The 19376-nt window shown below is 42.8% G+C and overlaps 1 protein-coding gene and 1 long non-coding RNA gene across 2 annotated transcripts; one reads left to right on the top strand and one right to left on the bottom strand.

The window, feature by feature from the left end:
- Positions 1–1253: 1253 nt before the first annotated feature.
- LOC139532459 (uncharacterized) lies at positions 1254–6273 on the bottom strand. Its single transcript, XR_011666579.1, has 4 exons — positions 5783–6273; positions 5590–5691; positions 5382–5487; positions 1254–1517 (listed from the first exon to the last, which is right to left on the bottom strand). It is a non-coding gene; the product is annotated as an uncharacterized lncRNA (long non-coding RNA).
- A 1715-nt stretch (positions 6274–7988) lies between these two features.
- On the top strand, positions 7989–18981 carry LOC139532456 (zinc finger protein 420-like). The gene is made up of 2 exons (XM_071330044.1): positions 7989–8454; positions 10807–18981. The coding sequence occupies exons 1-2, from the start codon at positions 8262–8264 to the stop codon at positions 11565–11567; spliced, it is 954 nt and encodes a 317-aa protein (XP_071186145.1). The 5' UTR covers positions 7989–8261; the 3' UTR covers positions 11568–18981.
- The last annotated feature ends 395 nt before the right edge of the window (positions 18982–19376 follow it).

Here is a 19376-nt window from a genome sequence, read left to right as displayed (position 1 = left end):
ACAAGTTCCTTTCTTCCTCCCCCTTCCACTTGCCTCTTCCATTTTTGCACTAATGCTGCAATTAGTTGGTTGTAATTTTGGGTAGAGCAGACATTTCCATATATTTGTGTTAGTGTAACGGATGTGAAATGGCTAGCTAGTTAGTGGGTACGCGCTAGTAGCGTTTCAATCAGTTACGTCACTTGCTCTGAAACCTAGAAGTAGTGTTGCCCCTTGCTCTGCAAGGGCCGCGGCTTTTGTGGAGCGATGGGTAACGACGCTTCGAGGGTGACTGTTGTTGATGTGTGCAGAAGGTCCCTGGTTCGCGCCCCGTATCGGGGCGAAGGGACGGTTTAAAGTTATACTGTTACATTGATGCTGTTGACCCGGATCACTGGTTGCTGCGGAAAAGGAGGAGGTTGAAAGGGGGGTGAGTGTAACGGATGTGAAATGGCTAGCTAGTTAGCGGGTACGCGCTAGTAGCGTTTCAATCAGTTACGTCACTTGCTCTGAAACCTAGAAGTAGTGTTGCTCTGCAAGGGCCGCGGCTTTTGTGGAGCGATGGGTAACGACGCTTCGAGGGTGACTGTTGTTGATGTGTGCAGAAGGTCCCTGGTTCGCGCCCGTGTCGGGGCGGAGGGACGGTTTAAAGTTATACTGTTACATTAGCTGCATGTGTGACAACTCCACCAGTCCTATCTATGATATTATTTACAAAGATTATACAGTTGTAAAAAAAAATCATGTTTTTTTCATCAATTAGTATATTTGAGTTGAACCATTATTTATTGTAATATTTGTTCTGTCTTTTCTGGTGGATTAAACTGAAATTGCAACCAACTTTCTATAGCTTGTTTTAAAAATAGCGATATTTTGGAGATATAATTTTGAAATAACATCTCTCAGAATGATCTTCTTGACCCTAACCAGTCAGGCTTCAAGACGGGTCACTTAACCGAGACTGCTCTTCTCTGTGTCATGGAGTCTCCCCGCACTGCCAAAGCTGACTCTCTCTCCACTGCCTTCGACACTGTGAATCATCAGATCCTCCTCCCCACCCTCTCAGGGCTGGGTGTCTCAGGCTTCGCACACCCTTGGATTGCATCCTACCTGGCAGGCCGCTCTTACCAGGTGACGTGGAGAGGATCTGTGTCTGCACCACGTACCCTCACTACTGGTGTCCCCCAGGGCTCAGTTCTAGGCCCTCTCCTCTTCTCTCTATTGTCGTAGAAATTCTAACCAGAAAGGAAGACAGAGACTGCAGATTCCTCAAAACAACTTATTTTATTATAAGATTTGCAATAATGGAGCAGGTGCAACAGTCAAGAGCCCAACAAACAACAGTTGGTTCTCAGCCTTTATAGGAAAATACAACCTCTTTTGTCTATATGGCATTTTAGCAGGGGTGTGAGATCATGGTGGGAGCATAGCGTACAAACAAGTGATAATGCCAGTTTTGTTACTCCTTTCTGCTGATAGAATTGTCGCTTCTGCTCAAGCTAGCCTCTGTTCTCTTCATATCTCCACACAGCTGTGCCCTTGAAAGATAGGAAAAGAACAGGGTGGAGGAAAAGAACAGGATGGACCAAAAGACGGGTCACTCAGACAGCCCTTTTGTCTTTGGCCACGTGACTAAGTTACTCAGAAACAAGAGAGGAAAAACACTGGCTTCTTCTTACATGATAGAAATAGACAGTGGAAATGTACAAGTTTAAGGCGTATACAAATGATGTGCATAACAGAGTATGTAATTTTGTCACTATACACCAAATCACTCGGTTCCATCATATCCTCACATGGTCTCTCCTATCATTGCTATGTGGATGACACTCAACTACTTTTCTCCTTTCCCCCTTCTGACACCCAGGTGGCGACACGCATCTCTGTGTGCCTGGCAGATATCTCAACATGGATGTTGGCCCAGCACCTCAAGCTCAACAAGACAAAACTGCTCTTCCTCCCGGGGAAGGCCTGTCCGCTCAAAGACCTCTCCATCACAGTTGACAACTCCACAGTGTCGCCCTCCCAGAGTGTAAAGAATCTTGGTGTGACCCTGGACAACACCCTGCCGTTCTCAGCAAACACCGAAGCAGTGACACGCTCCTGCAGGTTCATGCTCTTCAACATCTGTAGAATACGACCCTACCTCACACAGGAAGCGGTGCAGGTCCTAATCCAGGAACTCGTCCTCTCCCGTCTGGACTGCTGCGACTCGCTGTTGGCTGGGCTCCCCGCTCGTGTCATTAAATCCCTGCAATTATCCAGAACGCTGCAGCCCGCCTGATTTTCAACCTTCCCAAGTTCTCTCATGTCACCCCGCTCCTCCGCACACTCCACTGGGGCTTCCAATCGAAGCTCCCATCCACTACAAGACCATGGTGCTTACCTACGGAACAACAAGAGGAACTTCCCTTACCTACATTCAGGCTATGCTCTAACCCTACACCCCAACCCGAGCACTCCGTTCTGACACCTCAGGTCTCTTTGCCTTCCCACCCCTACAGGAGGGCAGCTCCCACTCAGCCCAAGTTCTTCTCTGTCCTGGTACCCCAATGGTAGAACCAGCTTCTCCCTGAAGCTAGGACAGCAGAGTCCCTGCCCATCTTCCAAAAACATCTGAACACTTTCAAACAGTATCTTAAATAATCCTCCTCCTCACCTCAAGGTTTTTGGTGTCCATTACTGGCCATTACAGGAAAACCCCACACAAACCTCCACCATAGATTTTTTAACTAACCTGTTCTTGGCGATCATTTCTTAGTCCTCGATTCCATTTGCAGGTGGTTCTACAAAATCAAGAAAACTCAGAAAGATATTAAATCCATGTTTTGTACCCTGCGAGGAGGACCCTCGCCATTTTAGCTGCCACACATCTAACATTTCCCAGCATTTTTTCAGGAACTAGTCATTTCTATGCCAAGCGTCAACGTCCACTTGTAGAAGTAGATGACAGCGCGTAACGCAGTACAACCAAAACAAAGATCTACACACATGCAAGAGGCACATCTCACTCGATACAAAACATGTTTCGCTGCCAAGAACAGGTTAATTGAAAAATCTCTGGCGGCGGCTTCTATGGGGCATTCCTGGAACGCCCTGTAATGGACATAAAAAATGTATCATCATTCATAACCATCATCAATACGTGCAAACTACAGTTGTTGAATATGTTCGTCACCGAGCGTTTCTCGGCGGCTGCTGTGGAGATATTCGGGGCCGTGGAGAAGAACATAGCAGTGTCAGGAAGAACGAAGGTTACGTACGTAACCACGGTTATGTGAGCTATTGGATCATTCCAATATGGTATCCTTCAATAAGGTATCCCTCCGCGCAGCAGGACACATTCTGAGTAAGGATTTCAGATTTGTACCGGGTAGTGCTGAGGCTGCGGCGAAACCCCTTAAATAGCTGCCGCCGCACTACTTCCACCTCATGTCCTTTTTCGAGGTGCCGTAGATCACCGACAAAGAGGATTGGAGTGATCCGGTAGCTCACATAACCTTGGTTGCATAGGTAACCTTCGTTATGTTGCACTATATTGGATCACTCCAATATGGTATCACAATACCAGATTAATCGGTGAACTCTGTAAGGGCCAGACAGAGAACAAAGTCCCATAGAACTGAGCTCAGGGCAGTCTTAGATGCTGTGTCACTCCGTCCCCACTCAGAGAAGCGGAGGCAACACCCAGCACAGCCATCCTGACCTTATTGGCGGGGTAACATTGACTTGATAGTACCTAGAAAAGGTGCTATACGATGCCCAACTGGCCGAGGTGAAAATGTAATTGAGGGGAAACTCCTCAGAGGGCCCACCATGTAGCTACTCCTCTAGTAGAATACGCTACTACAACAGAGGTCAGAGGCCGGCTGTCCAGCCAATATACTGTAGTAATAGTGTCCACAATCCAATGTGAGAGTCTTTGGGCTCTGTAGGCTCTGTCCCAGAGCTCACTATAGCAAACGAATAGCCAATCAGACTGTCGTATTACCTGTGTCTGTAAGTGTCCAAGGTCCTGGCCGGGCACAGCACACACTTGGGGGAAAAACACCCATCTCACCCGCAGCCACGGAGGGGCATACAGTGCATTTGGAAAGTATTCAGACCCCTTCCCTTTTTCCACATTTTGACATGTTACAGTCTTACTCTAAAATTTATGAAATAAAATTTTTCCTCCTCAATCTACACACAATACCTGATAATGACACCGCGAAAACAGGTTTTTAGACACTTTTGCAAATTGCATTCTATTTTATTGATCATCCTTGAGATGTTTCTACAACTTGATTGGAGTCCACATGTGGTAAATTCAATTGATTGGACATGATTTGGAAAGGCACACACCTGTCTATATAAGGTCCCACAGTTGACAGTGCATGTCAGAGGGAAAACCAAGCCATGAGGTTGAAGGAATTGTCCGTAGAGCTCCGAGACAGGATTGTGTCGAGGCACAGATCTGGGGAAGGGTACCAAAAACTTTCTGCAGCATTTAAGGTCCCCAAGAACACAGTGGCCTCCATCATTCTTAAATGGAAGAAGTTTGAAATCACCAAGACTCTTCCTATAGCTGGCCGCTCAGCCAAACTGAGTAAACGGGGGAGAAGGGCCTTGGTCAGGGAGGTGACCAAGAAGCCAATGGTCACTCTGACAGGAAGAACAACCATCTCTGCAGCACTCCACCAATCATGCCTTTATGTGGCCAGACAGAAGCCACTCCTCTGTAAAAGGCACATGACAGCCCGCTTGGAGTTTGCCAAAAGGCACCTAAAGGACTCTCAGACCATGAGAAACAAGATTCTCTGGTCTGATGAAACCAAGATTGAACTCTTTGGCCTGAATGCCAAGCGTCACGTCTGTAGGAAACCTGGCACCATCCCTACGGTGAAGAATGGTGGTGACAGCATCATGCTGTGGGGATGTTTTTCAGTGATGATCTGCAGAGAAGAATGGGAGAAACTCCCTAAATACAGGTGTGCCAAGCTTCATACCCAAGATGACTCGAGACTGTAATCGCTGCCAAAGGTGCTTCAGCAAAGTACTGAATAATGGGTCTGAATACTTATGTAAATGTGATATTTCTAAAATGTTTACAAACCTGTTTTTGCTTTATCATTATGGGCTATTGTGTGTAGATTGAGGGGGATTTTTTTTTTTTATCCATTTTAGAATATGGCTGTAACGTAACAAAATGTGGAAAAAGTCAAGGGGTCTGAATACTTTCTGTATTCCGTACAAGTTTTGCTAAAAGCAGCCAACTAAAGTAATGTAGTCAACGTAAGTTCAATCAAAGGCTGGTCTGAGTGCATTTCCTGTTTCATTCAGTAGTACAGCACAATTCACAGTTGCATTTCATCATGGGCACAGTGGGAATTTATATCTGTGATGTTTAAATTATGTCTTACCCCCAGAGCGAGAGAGTACATCACTTCCAGCAGATCTCCTTGCTGAGGGTGGCGTTGATCATGCACTGCTTCTCGTGGGGTGAGCCTGATGTTCCGCATATCATGTCTATGTGTTTAACATGGGGAAAAGTGGACACAAAGTCAAATTGATGCATCTACAAATTCACTGTTTTACACAATATTGTATCATATTTGATGAGTTACTGACCTGTCTGTCTACAGGCTTGTTCTGACGTAGTCTCCACAACCGGATCACACTGGCACGGGATGTCCACGCACTGGATGGACTGAGGGATGCACTCCTGTTGGACTGGAAAACAAAGAGACATGGTCAGTGGTAGGTATTTTTCAATGCTGTATCACCATCTTTATCTGGACAGAAAACAAATTGTTTCTCATACTCAACACCCAATCCTCATGCCTCATTGTTTGTTCTTGTTTCCCAATCAACAGTCTGGATCTTCCTCTTCTGCCATGATGGATGAGCTACCTTTTCTAGTAAATACAGGGCCTTTTCTCTTTCTCACCGGAAAATGGCAGCTGCAGACCCAAGTGTTGTCACTGGGTTTCCGGTCCATCCACCTGAAAGACAACAAATGTTACTTTTACCAGCTAGCTAAATTGATTAGTGAAATGATAGCAGCTACATTAAAATACCATAACCCACAGACTTGACTATAGTAACAGTAAAATAGACTGGGCTTTGGTCTATCTTCACATCTAAAATCCTACTATGTGGATGGGACATTTCTGCTTAGATGGAGGAATTATCTGGAATGCTCAACTAGATGATCAGGACAGTCTAGGTTACTATTTGCCAGAAGAGGTGAAGTATTGCAATGAGCCACACATTTACATTTACATTTAAGTCATTTAGCAGACGCTCTTATCCAGAGCGACTTACAAATTGGTGCATTCACCTTATGATATCCAGTGGAACAACCACTCTACAACAGTGCATCTAACTCTTTTAAGGGGGGGGGGGGGTTAGAAGGATTACTTTATCCTATCCTAGGTATTCCTTAAAGAGGTGGGGTTTCAGGTGTCTCCGGAAGGTGGTGATTGACTCCGCTGACCTGGCGTCGTGAGGGAGTTTGTTCCACCATTGGGGTGCCAGAGCAGCGAACAGTTTTGACTGGGCTGAGCGGGAACTGTACTTCCTCAGAGGTAGGGAGGCGAGCAGGCCAGAGGTGGATGAACGCAGTGCCCTTGTTTGGGTGTAGGGCCTGGACCACACAACTACTTCTGATTCTAATTCTCAAGAGGAAAGTTAAAACCTTCAGCCATAAGGTCACTGAAGAGGACCAACAGTGATAGGGGGATTGTCTGAAAGGTACTGACATGCAGGGATATAACATAAGGATTTTGGGCACTGGCCAGCAGACCAAGATTTCTACATTCAGGTCCTAAATCTGTGGCATGCGATGTTTATAAAGAAACATTTTTCAATAAAAATGTCACAACATTCATTATGCTATTATATGCTAGTTTTTTTTACTTGTAAGGAGGGTAATGTGCATTGTACACGTAACTACAGTTGGTGGTTATCTATACTGAACAAAAATCTAAATGTAAAGTGTTGGTCCCATGTTTCATGAGCTGAAATTAAAGATCCTTGAAAGGTTATTTCCCTCAAATGTTGTGCACAAATTTGTTTACATTCCTGTTCGTGAGCATTTCTCCTTTGCCAAGATAATCCATCCACCTGACAGGTGTTGCATATAAAGAAGCTGATTAAACAGCATGATCATTACACAGGTGCACCTTGTGCTGGAGAAAATAAAAGTCCACTAAAATGTGCAGTTTCTCACACAACGCCACAGATGTCTCAAGTTGAGAGAGCGTGCAATTGGCATGTTGATTACAGGAATGTCCACCAGAGCTGTTGCCAGAGAATTCAATGTTAATTTCTCTACCATAAGCCGACTCCAACGTCTATTTAGAGAATTTGGCAGTACATCCAACCAGCCTCACAATCGCAGAACATGTGAAACCAAGCCAGCCAAGGACATCCACATCCAGCTTCTTCACCTGTGGGATCATCTGAGACCCGCCACCTGGACAGCTGATGAACCTGAGGAGTATTTCTGTCTGTAATAAAGCCCTTTTGTGGGGGAAAACTAATTCTGATTTGCTGGGCCTGGTGATGCCAAGAGTGTGCAAAGCTGTCATCAAGGCAAAGTGTGGCTACTTTGAATAATCTCAAATATATTTTGATTTGTTTAAAACTTTTTTGGTTACTACATGAGTCCATGTCTTCACTATTATTCTACAATGTAGAAAATAGTAAAAATAAAGAAAAACCCTTGAATGAGTAGGTGTGTCCAAACTTTTGACTGGTACTATATATATATAAATATTCACCTGTATTTACTCCACAAAAATGAAACACTAATTAGCTACTAATGTGGCTTTCATAAAGAACTACAATTCCCTATGGGTAAAATGAATGGTGGAAAAACGATTGGAAACATTTCCCTGTTTGACCAATAGATTTTATGGGTATTATGATACCTCCACTGTGGGGCTCTATTGCAACTTTAATTAGAAGGTACTAACAGACAAGGCAAAGGCATGAATAAAACGGCGTCTTGGGACCCACATTGAAACTGAGGGCAAACTCTGCTTTGTCCAGGTAATGGGTTGGATCCAATAACTGGTTTTCCATGAAAGGCTCCAAAACAGCAGGTGGCGCTAATGTAATGCAGTATTTTTTTTCTACCGACCAGCTTTTGTGAAAGGAGAACACGATCAATTGTTTTTTTTTTTTTTATAATAGAAATTGTTGTTCAAAGGTCGCTAAGCAGATTCTTAGAGAAAGGTTTCAGCCAATATTCATTTGACAAAACGAACAGCTACACTTTCATAACCATTTCCAATATGTCGAAACTACAGTTGTTGAATGTATTCGTCACCGAGCGTTTATCCGCGGCTGCTGTGGAGATATTCGGGGTCGTGGAGAAGACCATAGCGGAGTATCAGGAAGAAATCTTCCGTTCAGCAGAGGAGAACGAGCGTCTACGGAGGCTGTTGGACATGGCTACCAAACCAGAGAGAACGTCACACATAGCAGGTTTGTAGTGAAATACAGTTGTTGTACGAGATTTGACTTGTAGACCAATAGATTAGATTAATGTGGCACATTGTGATATGCCAAAGGGGAGGTGAAGGGTGTAGCCTCATCCCAATATGGCGACTGGATTAAGGGCGAGTATAATGAAGTGGGTACGTCAAAAGCGCTCTGCTGTGGGTTAGACGGTTTTGATTGGTGTTTTTTCTTCGGGTTTTTACCATGCTGCTCAACTACTTTACATGGAGCTACAGTACCGCAAGAGTTTGGATTTCTGTTTTCAAGCTAGAGGATGAGTCTGAGCATTGGTGGAAAAAGTACTAAATTGTCATACATGAGTAAAAGTAAATATACCATAATAGAAAATGACTCAGGTAAAAGTGAAAATCCTAGTAAAATATAGTACTACTTGAGTAAAAGTATTTGGTTTTAAATATACTAAACACTAGAACCGCTGGGCCTAGAGGGACCCTCTTTATGCAAATGAGCAGTCATTCTGGCTGCAGAATTCTAACAGTGTAATTAATACATTTCATATGCTATCACTGAAATAATCATTTGATTGTGTTCATGGTGTTTGGTAACATTGGAAAAATATTTGTTCCCTGATTCCAAGTAACAAAATAGCATTTTCATTAGTTGATGTAGGCTATATGTAAAAACACAAATTCCACTGTTAAATCAATTTTATTTGTGGAGTGCCTTTGTTACAACTATGAAACAGAAACTATATAGTATGCGTTGGAACATGGTAACAGCTTCTTTTTATAAGTACTTTTTTAAACAAAATACTAGGGCTGAGTGATATGAACCAAATATCATATCACAGTATTTTTCTAAATGTTGACAGTATTTGACGGTACTTTTATGTTTTTGAATAATAAAAGTTAGACATTTGCTTTGAGTAGTGCTTGAACCTAGGGTGGCAACACATCCATTCTAAGTTATTTCAATGGGTCTTACTCATTCTAATTGTTTTATACTGTTCAATTAAACTTAAACTCAAAATAATTTCCTGCACTCATTTGAGATTATTTCCACACTGCCACGTAGGGCTGCACAATATGGGCAAAAACAATCGAAGTAGCCCAGTGGTTAGAGCATTGGACTAGTAACAACGGTTGCAAGATCGAATCCCAGACCTGACAAGGTAAAAAAAATCTGTCTTTCTGCCCCTGAACAAGGCAGTGGCACTGTTCCTAGGCCGTCATTAAAAATAAGAATTTGTTCTTAACCCGACTTGCCTAGTTTAAATAAAGGTAAAATAAAATAACCTTGCGATTTAGATCAACACTTGGGTGAATTATTGGAATCATGGAAAGATAATGATTATTCTAATTCTATAGCTATAAGATAATAGTGGACACTTTGAATACAGTGTTTGACATGACACAAACAAAAATACCAAGGAGGAGTTAGTGACAGGGTAGGAACCAAAGTGATGGTCAGTGTTTCCTTGGGTACCCTATAATCTCTCTCTTAGCTACTTCATGTAGCTAACATATTCAAGCTTTGCCTATTCCTCTTTGATTTAGAAGATACTGTTGCACAAACAACATGCTGATTTAGGTCTACACCATCACTGGTATCAGGCTGTATAGCTAACTAAGTTTGCTCTGACTCAGTACATGTATTAGCTAGCTAGCCAGATAACTAGCGATTAGCAGCTAACACAACTTAGCCACAACTTGCTAAGAAAAGACAAACTAGCAGTTTGTAGATGTAAAACACAAACTAATAGTGTAATTATAGAACGTTTGTGGATTTATATTAAGAAGCATGTGGAAACAGCATCGTAGTTATCAACATTGTTGCATGTGCTGCATTGAACATGCAGACTGAATGCAAGTGTCCCGTGGTCGCGCAACAACAAATGCACTCCGAGTGAAAGGGGGTGGGGCTAGGTCTGTGTGGAAAGCGGCATGAGAGAGCGGTGACTGAAGTAGGGGAGTAAACTATAAAAGTGGACATTACACACAGCGTATCACATTTAACAAACCAAACATTCAAATACCGTTATAGAAGGTAAAGTAAAACCCCAAACTGGTCCGTCCATCAATACCGGTATATAGTAATATACGGTATACCGCCCAGCCCTACCACTGTCTGGTAAACAACTAACCAAAATCTAAAACTGACCCTTACCTTAACCCTAACGATAAACTTAACCAAATTTTAACTAATTCTGAAATTAAATATTTTTGTAGGTCAGGAGTGTCAGTATAGCCTTTTCCGTGCTGTAGTGTAGACTAGTCAACAAAAATAGTTTTATTTTTGAGTGCAGAGGTCTTCCAAACAAAATGACAGGTATTGTATTAAGATGTCAATATTGACTGAATGTTTTTTCCCCTCCAGACTTCCAGCTACTCACTCCCTCTGTTCCCCCTGAGCAGCAGAACTGTGAGCAGGAGTGGAGCCCCAGTCTGGAGCAGGAGGACCCAGAACCCACACAGATTAAAGAGGAACAACAGGAGCTCAGACTCAGTCAGGAGGACCCACCTCAGCCCTCATATCTGTACCAAAACCAAACTGTGGATGATGGAGAGAGGAGCTCTCTACCTATCATCATAACTGAGGAGATCAAAACAGAAGCTGATGGAGAGGGCTACAGAGTAGCAAAACCAACCAGTGATCAGCCCCTCTCAGTTCCTCCAGACTGCTCTGCTGCAGTGGAGAAGCCATATCAGTGTAAACAATGTGGCAACAGCTTCACACGTAAGGGACACTTGACCATCCATTCAAGGACACACACAGGAGAGAATCCCTATCAGTGCAAACAATGTGGCAAAAGGTTTAACCAGAAGAGCAACTTGACCATCCATACAAGGGTACACACAGGAGAGAATCCCTATCAGTGCAAACAATGTGGCAAAATGTTTAACCAGAAGGGACACTTGACCGTTCATTCAAGGATACATACAGGGGAGAGACCTTATCAGTGCAAAGACTGTGACAAAGCCTTCAACCAGAAGATAGAACTGACATTGCATATGAGAGCTCATACAGGAGAGAGACCATATATCTGTCCTGTATGCAAGAAAGGTTACATCGCATTAAGCTATTTAAGACTTCATCAGCGTGTTCACAAAGGGGAGAAATCTTACCAGTGCAAATAATGTGACAAATGCTTTGGTTATAAAGGAAGCTTGAAGTCTCATATGAGCACTCACACAAAAGCTTCAGCCTGAAGTGAGAACAACAAATGATTACTCACATGTGAATTTCTTGTTACATCCAACTTGTAAATAATTATTATATTTTCTGCCACTTGACAACAAAACAAATGTAGTTGTGTTTTAAAGGTTTTGTTTTTTCAATTTATGTTTTTAGGTTGGACTTTAGGATGTATAGTGCTTTAGCACATTGGACGCACTGATTTGTGTCACCTCGTTAGTCAGTATGTGTTACACCTGTGCTGGCCCTTATGCTATTTAAGAGTGGCTGGCCCAGTGCTTCAGTTGTCTTGAATGTGGATGTCCGGTCAACACCTTTTTAGTGGAGCACGTGATGCCGCGGAGCTGAGCAGACGTTGACAAACCGAGCTCTTCAAAGTTATTCTATTATTACCTAAATAACAACGTTGAAACAATATTCTAACATCGGCTGATAAATTTTCAAGTACTTACCTTCCCAAAGAGCCATGGACCTCCGACCGAGAGGCAAGAAGGACGACCAAAACGTGGTTGATTCCCAAGATAACGATAACGCTACAGCTAGCAAGATTAGCATTAGCCCTCATAACTCAAACGACAGTTCCAGACTGTTGCTCTCGGCCTCTTGCGAGCCTGCCGACATGCTGGCTACTCTCCTCCGGGAAATTCAGGATGGTAACAAAGGCCTTTCTATGAAAATCGATAAGAAAACGGCTGAACTCCATTCTTCCATTGACGACCTGAAATCCTCCATGAATGATCTCCTTTTGAGAACGACTGAGGCAGAGTTGCGCATTAGCACAGTTGAAGACACCATCGCTCGACATGACCAGGTCTTGATACAACTGCAAAAGGACAATGCCTACCTAAAAAACAAGGTAGATCAGATGGAGAACCAGAGCAGACGTAGTAATATCCGTGTGGTGGGATTGAAAGAGGACAGCGAGGGCCGTGACCCGGTCCGTTTCTTCACTCAATGGATCCCGGATGTCCTAGGCACAATCAACTTCACCAAGCCACTGGAAATCGAACGCGCCCACAGAACATCAGCGCCGAAACCCCGGCCAGATGAGCCCCCACGGGCCGTCCTGATCAGGTTCCTCCGTTTCCAAGACAGAGAGAAGGTACTGCAACTCGCAAGAGCCAAAGGGGACATAACCATTGATGGCAAGAGGGTCAGCCTTTTCCCGGATATGAGCGCGGATCTCGCAAGACGTCGCAAGCAGTTCAGACCTGCCGCCAAAGCACTGAAGGAGAAGAACATCATCGGCTACCTCATCCACCCTGCGCGGATGAAAGTTCAGTACAAAGGCCGAAGCCATCTCTTCAACACACCGGGAGAAGTGTACACTTTTCTCAAAGAACTGAGCAACGTCTGAGCCAGGACGGTCTCTTTGGGGGATAAGATGCAGTTTGTTTGTTTTCTCTTATCCGGACTGAACCGCTGATATCCTCCGGTCGCTATAATTTATTTGTACATTTTCAACTAACCGTACCTTTCCGGGGTGAGTTCTATTACATTTACAGGAGAGTATATTTTGGTTTAGTCCATATCGCTGGGCGAAGCAATAAGTGGGTTTAGGCCCACTGCTTTCCCCCTCATTTATGTTAATCTTTCGAAAAGAGACTCAAGCAGCCCTTACCGTGGGCAGTAAATTTTCAGCCATAAATGTCTATTCACAACGTTTGTTTTCAATTTAGAGAGCTCGCAGGTTTTAGTTTACGCCAAGGTTTAGCTAGTAAGAGCAAGATGGAAAGCGAGCAGCAACGTATCTCTACAAGTGTATTCATGTTTGATTGTTGGGATTGTGGTTTTAGTCTAACAATCGGGGTGGGTGGGTTTCTTTATTTTTTTCCCCTTTTTTCTATGTTTATTGTTTCCTCCCTAAAGAGACACATAGGTCACTTCTGTGTTAAAACCAAAGTTGAAACATTTCCTAACTATCTACATATGATAGATTTCCATTCAGTTACATACTTGAAACCCAACTATGCTTAATCCACTAAAATATGTCACATTCAACGTAAAAGGTCTTAACAGCCCGATTAAAAGGAAGAGAGTCTATACATACCTTAAGAAATTAAAGGCTGACATTGTGTTTTTACAAGAAACACATCTCACAGCCAGTGAACACAAGAAATTGAAGAGGGAATGGGTAGGACAAGTTGTTGCGTCCTCTTTTAACTCCAAAGCAAGAGGAACTGCAATTTTGATAAGTAGACACATCCCCTTCTGCGTCAACAACACCATCTCTGATCCCTCTGGCAGGTTTGTTCTGGTGCAGGGGCATATGTTTTCAGAGTCTTGGACCCTATTGAATATCTATGCTCCTAACTTCGATGACCATATGTTTATTCAGAATGTCTTCCTTCAGGTTGCTCAAGCACCACCAGGATGGTTACTGGTTGGAGGAGATTTTAATTTTTGTTTAGATACAGTTCTTGATAGGTCCTCTGATAAACCCTCACTTCTTACCAAAGCCAGCAAGCTCACCATGTCATTCATGAAAGATCTCAATTTACTAGACATCTGGAGACAGTTGCACCCACAGGATAGGGACTACTCTTTTTATTCACACCCACACAAGACACACACACGCATAGATAACTTTTTAATATCGACACAACTGTTTCATAGAGTGTTAGATGTCGATTATCTCCCCAGATTGCTTAGTGACCATTCTCCCCTGGTATTATCAATCTCCATTCCTACCAAGGTAAATGGAGCGTATAGATGGAGACTAAATTCTACACTCCTAAAGCAACCTGAATTTTGTGCATTCATCAAAGAGCAGATCAATATTTTCACTTTGACAAACAAACCCTCCGCTCCTGACAGTTTCATTCTTTGGGACACATTGAAGGCCTATCTGAGGGGACAGATCATTTCCTATACTAAAGGGCTGAAGAGAAAACACGGTGCGGAACTGAGTGCCCTTGAATCTGAAATCTCAGAGCTAGAGAAAACCTACCAAAGAGGCCCGACTAAAGATCTATACAGGCTTTTGGTAAATAAAAAACTGAAATATAATATTCTGAACACATATCAAGCTGAGAGGGCCATCACTAAATCAAAACAGCGTTATTACGAGCTTGGAGAGAAAGCTCACAAAGTATTGGCATGGCAACTGAAAGCAGAGGAAAGTAAGAGGACAATTAATGCTATAGAAACTCTTACTAATGAGATATCTTTCGACCCTACTGAAATTAATAATACTTTTAAGAAATACTATGAAGACCTCTACACTTCCCAATCAAGCGATGATCTATCAGAGATCGACTCCTTTCTCGCCTCTCTCAACCTCCCATGCCTGTCAGGGGAAGACAGCGAGCGCTTGAGTGAACACTTCTCAGTTCCTGAATTGTTGGAGGCCATTAAATCCTTACCTTCTAATAAATCTCCTGGGGAGGATGGCTTCCCTCCAGAGTTCTATAAAGAATTTAGGGAGCTGTTGGTCCCCTACCTTATGGAGGTACTTAAAAAAGCCAGGGAAGACAACTACTTTCCAGAGTCTTTCTCTCAAGCAGTAATTACTGTAATCCACAAGAAAGGGAAAAATCCACTAAAGTGTGCCTCATATAGACCAATCTCTCTCCTTAACACAGATTGTAAACTGGTCACCAAGATGCTATCTAAGAGACTGGAGTCATGTCTTCCCCTGTTGGTCAACCCAGATCAGACTGGCTTCATAATTAATAGATTGTCCTCCAATAATCTCAGAAGGTTCTTTGATATAATTCACCTTGCTAACAAAAACAAAATACCTAGTGTCGCAGTCTCCCTCGATGCTGAAAAGGCCTTTGATAGGGTTGAATGGCCATACCTCTTCCGCGTCTTGTAAAAGTTTGGTTTAGGCACCGTGTTTGTAAATTTGATAAAATCACTCTACAAATCTCCTAAAGCTAGGATTGCTACCAACGGGATTACTTCCTCCTCTTTCCCTCTCTATAGGGGGAACAGACAAGGTTGCCCAATTAGCCCCCACCTCTTTGCCCTCGCCATCGAACCGTTGGCTGAGGCTATTAGAACGTGCCCTGACATACATGGCTTTGAGGTGGGCCCCCATACCCATAAATTATCACTCTTTGCGGACGACCTTATCTTATTTCTAACAAACCCAGAACACTCCCTCTCTCACTTGCAGATCCTACTACAGTGTTATAGTTCTTTCTCTGGATATAAGGTCAATTTAGATAAAAGCGAAATCTTACCGTTGTCTGTCTTTGACCATCATACCATCAAGCACAAGTTTCCTTTTAGATGGTCGCCTATGGGCTTCACATATTTGGGCATAGTGGTGGATGGTAACCTGAACAACCTCTATAAACTCAATCTGGCCAGTTTGTTACAAAAGGTGGAGGGTGACCTTTGTAAATGGATGGACTTACCTCTCACTCTACTGGGTAGAGTCAATGTAATTAAAATGAATGTCCTGCCCAGATGTCTATATCTGTTTCAATCTCTCCCTATCCCTGTCCCCGCAGCATTCTTTTCCTCTCTCGACAAGATGACCAGACGGTTTATCTGGCACGGCAAAACCCCTAGGGTTGGCCTGGATAAACTGACCCTGGATTACAGTCAAGGAGGCTTAAACCTCCCCAATTTTAGAATGTACTACTGGGCAGCACAGTCTAGGTTTCTGGCTCAGAGGTTTGATAAGGCTCCCTCTCCCTCATGGTTGAACATTGAAAAGCTTGAGGTAAACGATAACACTGGGGCAGAATTGTTTTACAAATGGGACAGAAAATCTATAAAAACCATCACAGACAACCCTTTAATCATACATTCAGTCCTGACATGGTGCAAACTGCAAGAGCTGTTCGGACGAGGGGGATTCCTTTCCCCTAAAACCCCTTTATGGAACAATAGATTGATTCCTATGTTTTTCCAGAATAGTAACTTTAGACCATGGTCCGATAAGGGGATCACTCTTCTGGAACATTGTTACGAGGAGGGAGTTCTTATGTCTTTTGATCAGCTGAAACAGAAATACCACTTGCCTAACAGGGACTTCTTTAGCTACCTACAACTACGAAACTTTATTAGGGTGTCTCTCAAGGGACAATGGAACCTACCTAAGATGTCACCTATTGAACAACTCTGCCACGCAGACCAACCACTGTTCAAGACCATTTCCCGTGTTTACGATGCTCTTATGTCAGGACTAACATTGCCTGGGCTAGATAAACCCCGACTTAGATGGGAAAAAGATCTGGGTATTGATCTTGAGGAGGGTCTATGGAGTGACCTATGCAGGAATGGTGTTACATCCACACTGAACTCCAGATACAGACTGATCCAGTTTAATTTCCTCCATCAGCTCTATATCACGCCATCTAGACTGCACAAGTTCAACCCTGATATCTCCTCCCTATGTTTTAGATGTGGCTCAGATGAAGGAACATTCCTCCATTCCACTTGGCAGTGTTCAAAACTACACGGTTTCTGGCAGGGGGTATGCGACACCATATCCTCAATTCATGGGGTTGCATTCCCTTTAGACCCGGAGGTCTGTCTACTGGGCAACTTTACTAACACCAATCTTAGGCAAAGCCATACTATAAAGCTAACAGAAATATTGCTAGCGATTGCCAAGAAATGTATTGCCTTGAAATGGAAATTGGATTCCCCCCTGCCAGTTGCAATGTGGCTATCAGAAGTTAATAGTTGTATCCCACTGGAGAAAATCACTTACCGCTTGAGGAATAAGTTAAACACATTCTACAGAATTTGGCAACCTTTTATTGACTATATGGAGAATCTCCCCCCACATCACATTGAATGAATCTCTATATTATCCTTATATAATGTTTCACACGTAATGTATAATATGTAGCCTACGGCAGGTGACCATATGATCCAATGTCTCATTATAATCTTTTTTTATTGTATGTTTGTTTGTATATATAATTATAATTTGTTTGATTTTTACTTTCTTTGTTACGCTCATCTGTTACTGTCACTTTGTCCTATTGTTGTCTAATATCTTTTCACGTTTGTCTTGAATGTTGTTAATTAGAAAATGCAAAAATAAAATATAAAAAAAAAAAAAAAAAAAAACTTTTTAGTTGGCTCTCCCTATTTCATTTATAGAAAAATGTTCATTTGTCTGATCTTCCCTGTATTTGTTTTGCTCAACCTTTTGGTTTGCTTCCTGTCTTTTAAGTTTGGTGTGGGTTTTTCTTGTGTTGGCCTCTTCTTTAGTGGGTGCTCGTGGTGGTTGTCATTTACGTTCCAGTTGTTGTGACTAGTCAACTTTCAGTGGATACCCCAACGAGTGTCTTTCAGAACCCCTCCTAAAACCCTGCCTGTTTCGTTTTGGTTGTGTCAGTGACTTTATGTTACTTCCCCCTTCTGTTTGAGCAACGTTATTTGGTTTTGTAGCTGAGGAAAGTAACAATGTGTGTGTGGAGTGTAGAGCATCATTCACTATCTGATTTGTAAGCTCATTTTGGTGCTCACTTTTTTTGGATGCCTATTCGCCGTTACAATGAGGGAATTTTATTATGCTGGCCCGGGTGGGTGGAGTTTGCACCAGGTGAAAAGTGATTGCATCAGTTTGAGACCATGCTGCCTCACGGGTGTGAGCCAATCACATGACAGGCCATAGCCCGGTGCACCGCGGTTCAGCCTAATCAAACTCCCTCACTGCTGTATTTAGCACAGAGCACACATTTGGAATTCTGAACAATGAGTTCTTATTCAATTGTTTAACAATGACTTACAGGATATTTGGGCCACTATCTTCTATCTGTACTGACAACTGCATGTTAGAATATTGGAGTAGCCTATTACGTCTTTGACTATCTATATAATGCAGCAAATAATTTGTTGTAATAAAGTACTTTAAAAAAATGGATGTCATTCATATTAGAGGATGTATTAAACCTGCCGATCAGCTCTATTTCCTGCCTCCTACAACAACCCTATCCTGACCCATTAGGCAGATGGGAATGTATCTGGGCCCGTTTTCATAAAGCATCTTGGATGAGTGCTAATCTAGGATCAGATCACTCCTGTCCATTCATTATAATTGAAAAAGCTAAACTTATCCTAGATCAGCACTCCTACTTTGAAACGCTTTGAGAATAGAACCCCTGACCCTGTGTTACTGGTTTGGATCAACATTTACCTCCTCCCAGTTGGTGTCTCCTGAGACATGATGATTTGACAGTACAGTATGAAGATGGGTAGAAACTGCTTCTCCAATAGAAATCCCTGATCACACTTGTAGGCGATGCAATGGCGACATTGGCTAGCTAAATGCATGCGCAGAAACGGCATTGGGTCTTACGGTCTCCCCGCCCCGAACTGCGCATGTGCAGGCCGTCAAATCAAAGGCACTCTTGAAATAAAGTTGTTTTTGACAAATGAAAACGTGTCAGTTTGTTACTTTCACAAGGTTGGAGTAATAGCATTTTCAATTACTTATTACAATGACTCAAATCTAGTTTGTGCCTTTTAGATTTAGAGAAAATGAAAAACAGAAAATGCTCTACAGGAATGCTGGAGTCCATCTGAATCATCTTGGCTCCTGGACTCTGTCCATGCATTTCAAGGATGCGCTGAGACAATGACCCCAGCTCAGTTAAGCCCTACCATTTTGTCGCTGAGTTGTCATAATGCTGCAGCAAATGTACATTATCCCAGTGGCATTTGCAGACACAATGTAAGTAACCTAATTTATGTCCCTCTAACTGCCCTGAATGCCTCTGTTGATCCTACAGTTATTGTATACAGTAATCATGTGCCTATGAACCAGAGTTCTACTG

This window comes from Salvelinus alpinus, chromosome 10 (genome assembly GCF_045679555.1).
Source record: "Salvelinus alpinus chromosome 10, SLU_Salpinus.1, whole genome shotgun sequence".
Classification (NCBI taxonomy): Eukaryota; Metazoa; Chordata; class Actinopteri; order Salmoniformes; family Salmonidae; genus Salvelinus; species Salvelinus alpinus.
Note: the sequence above shows the minus strand (reverse complement) of the source record. Positions and strands in the feature narration are given on the sequence as shown.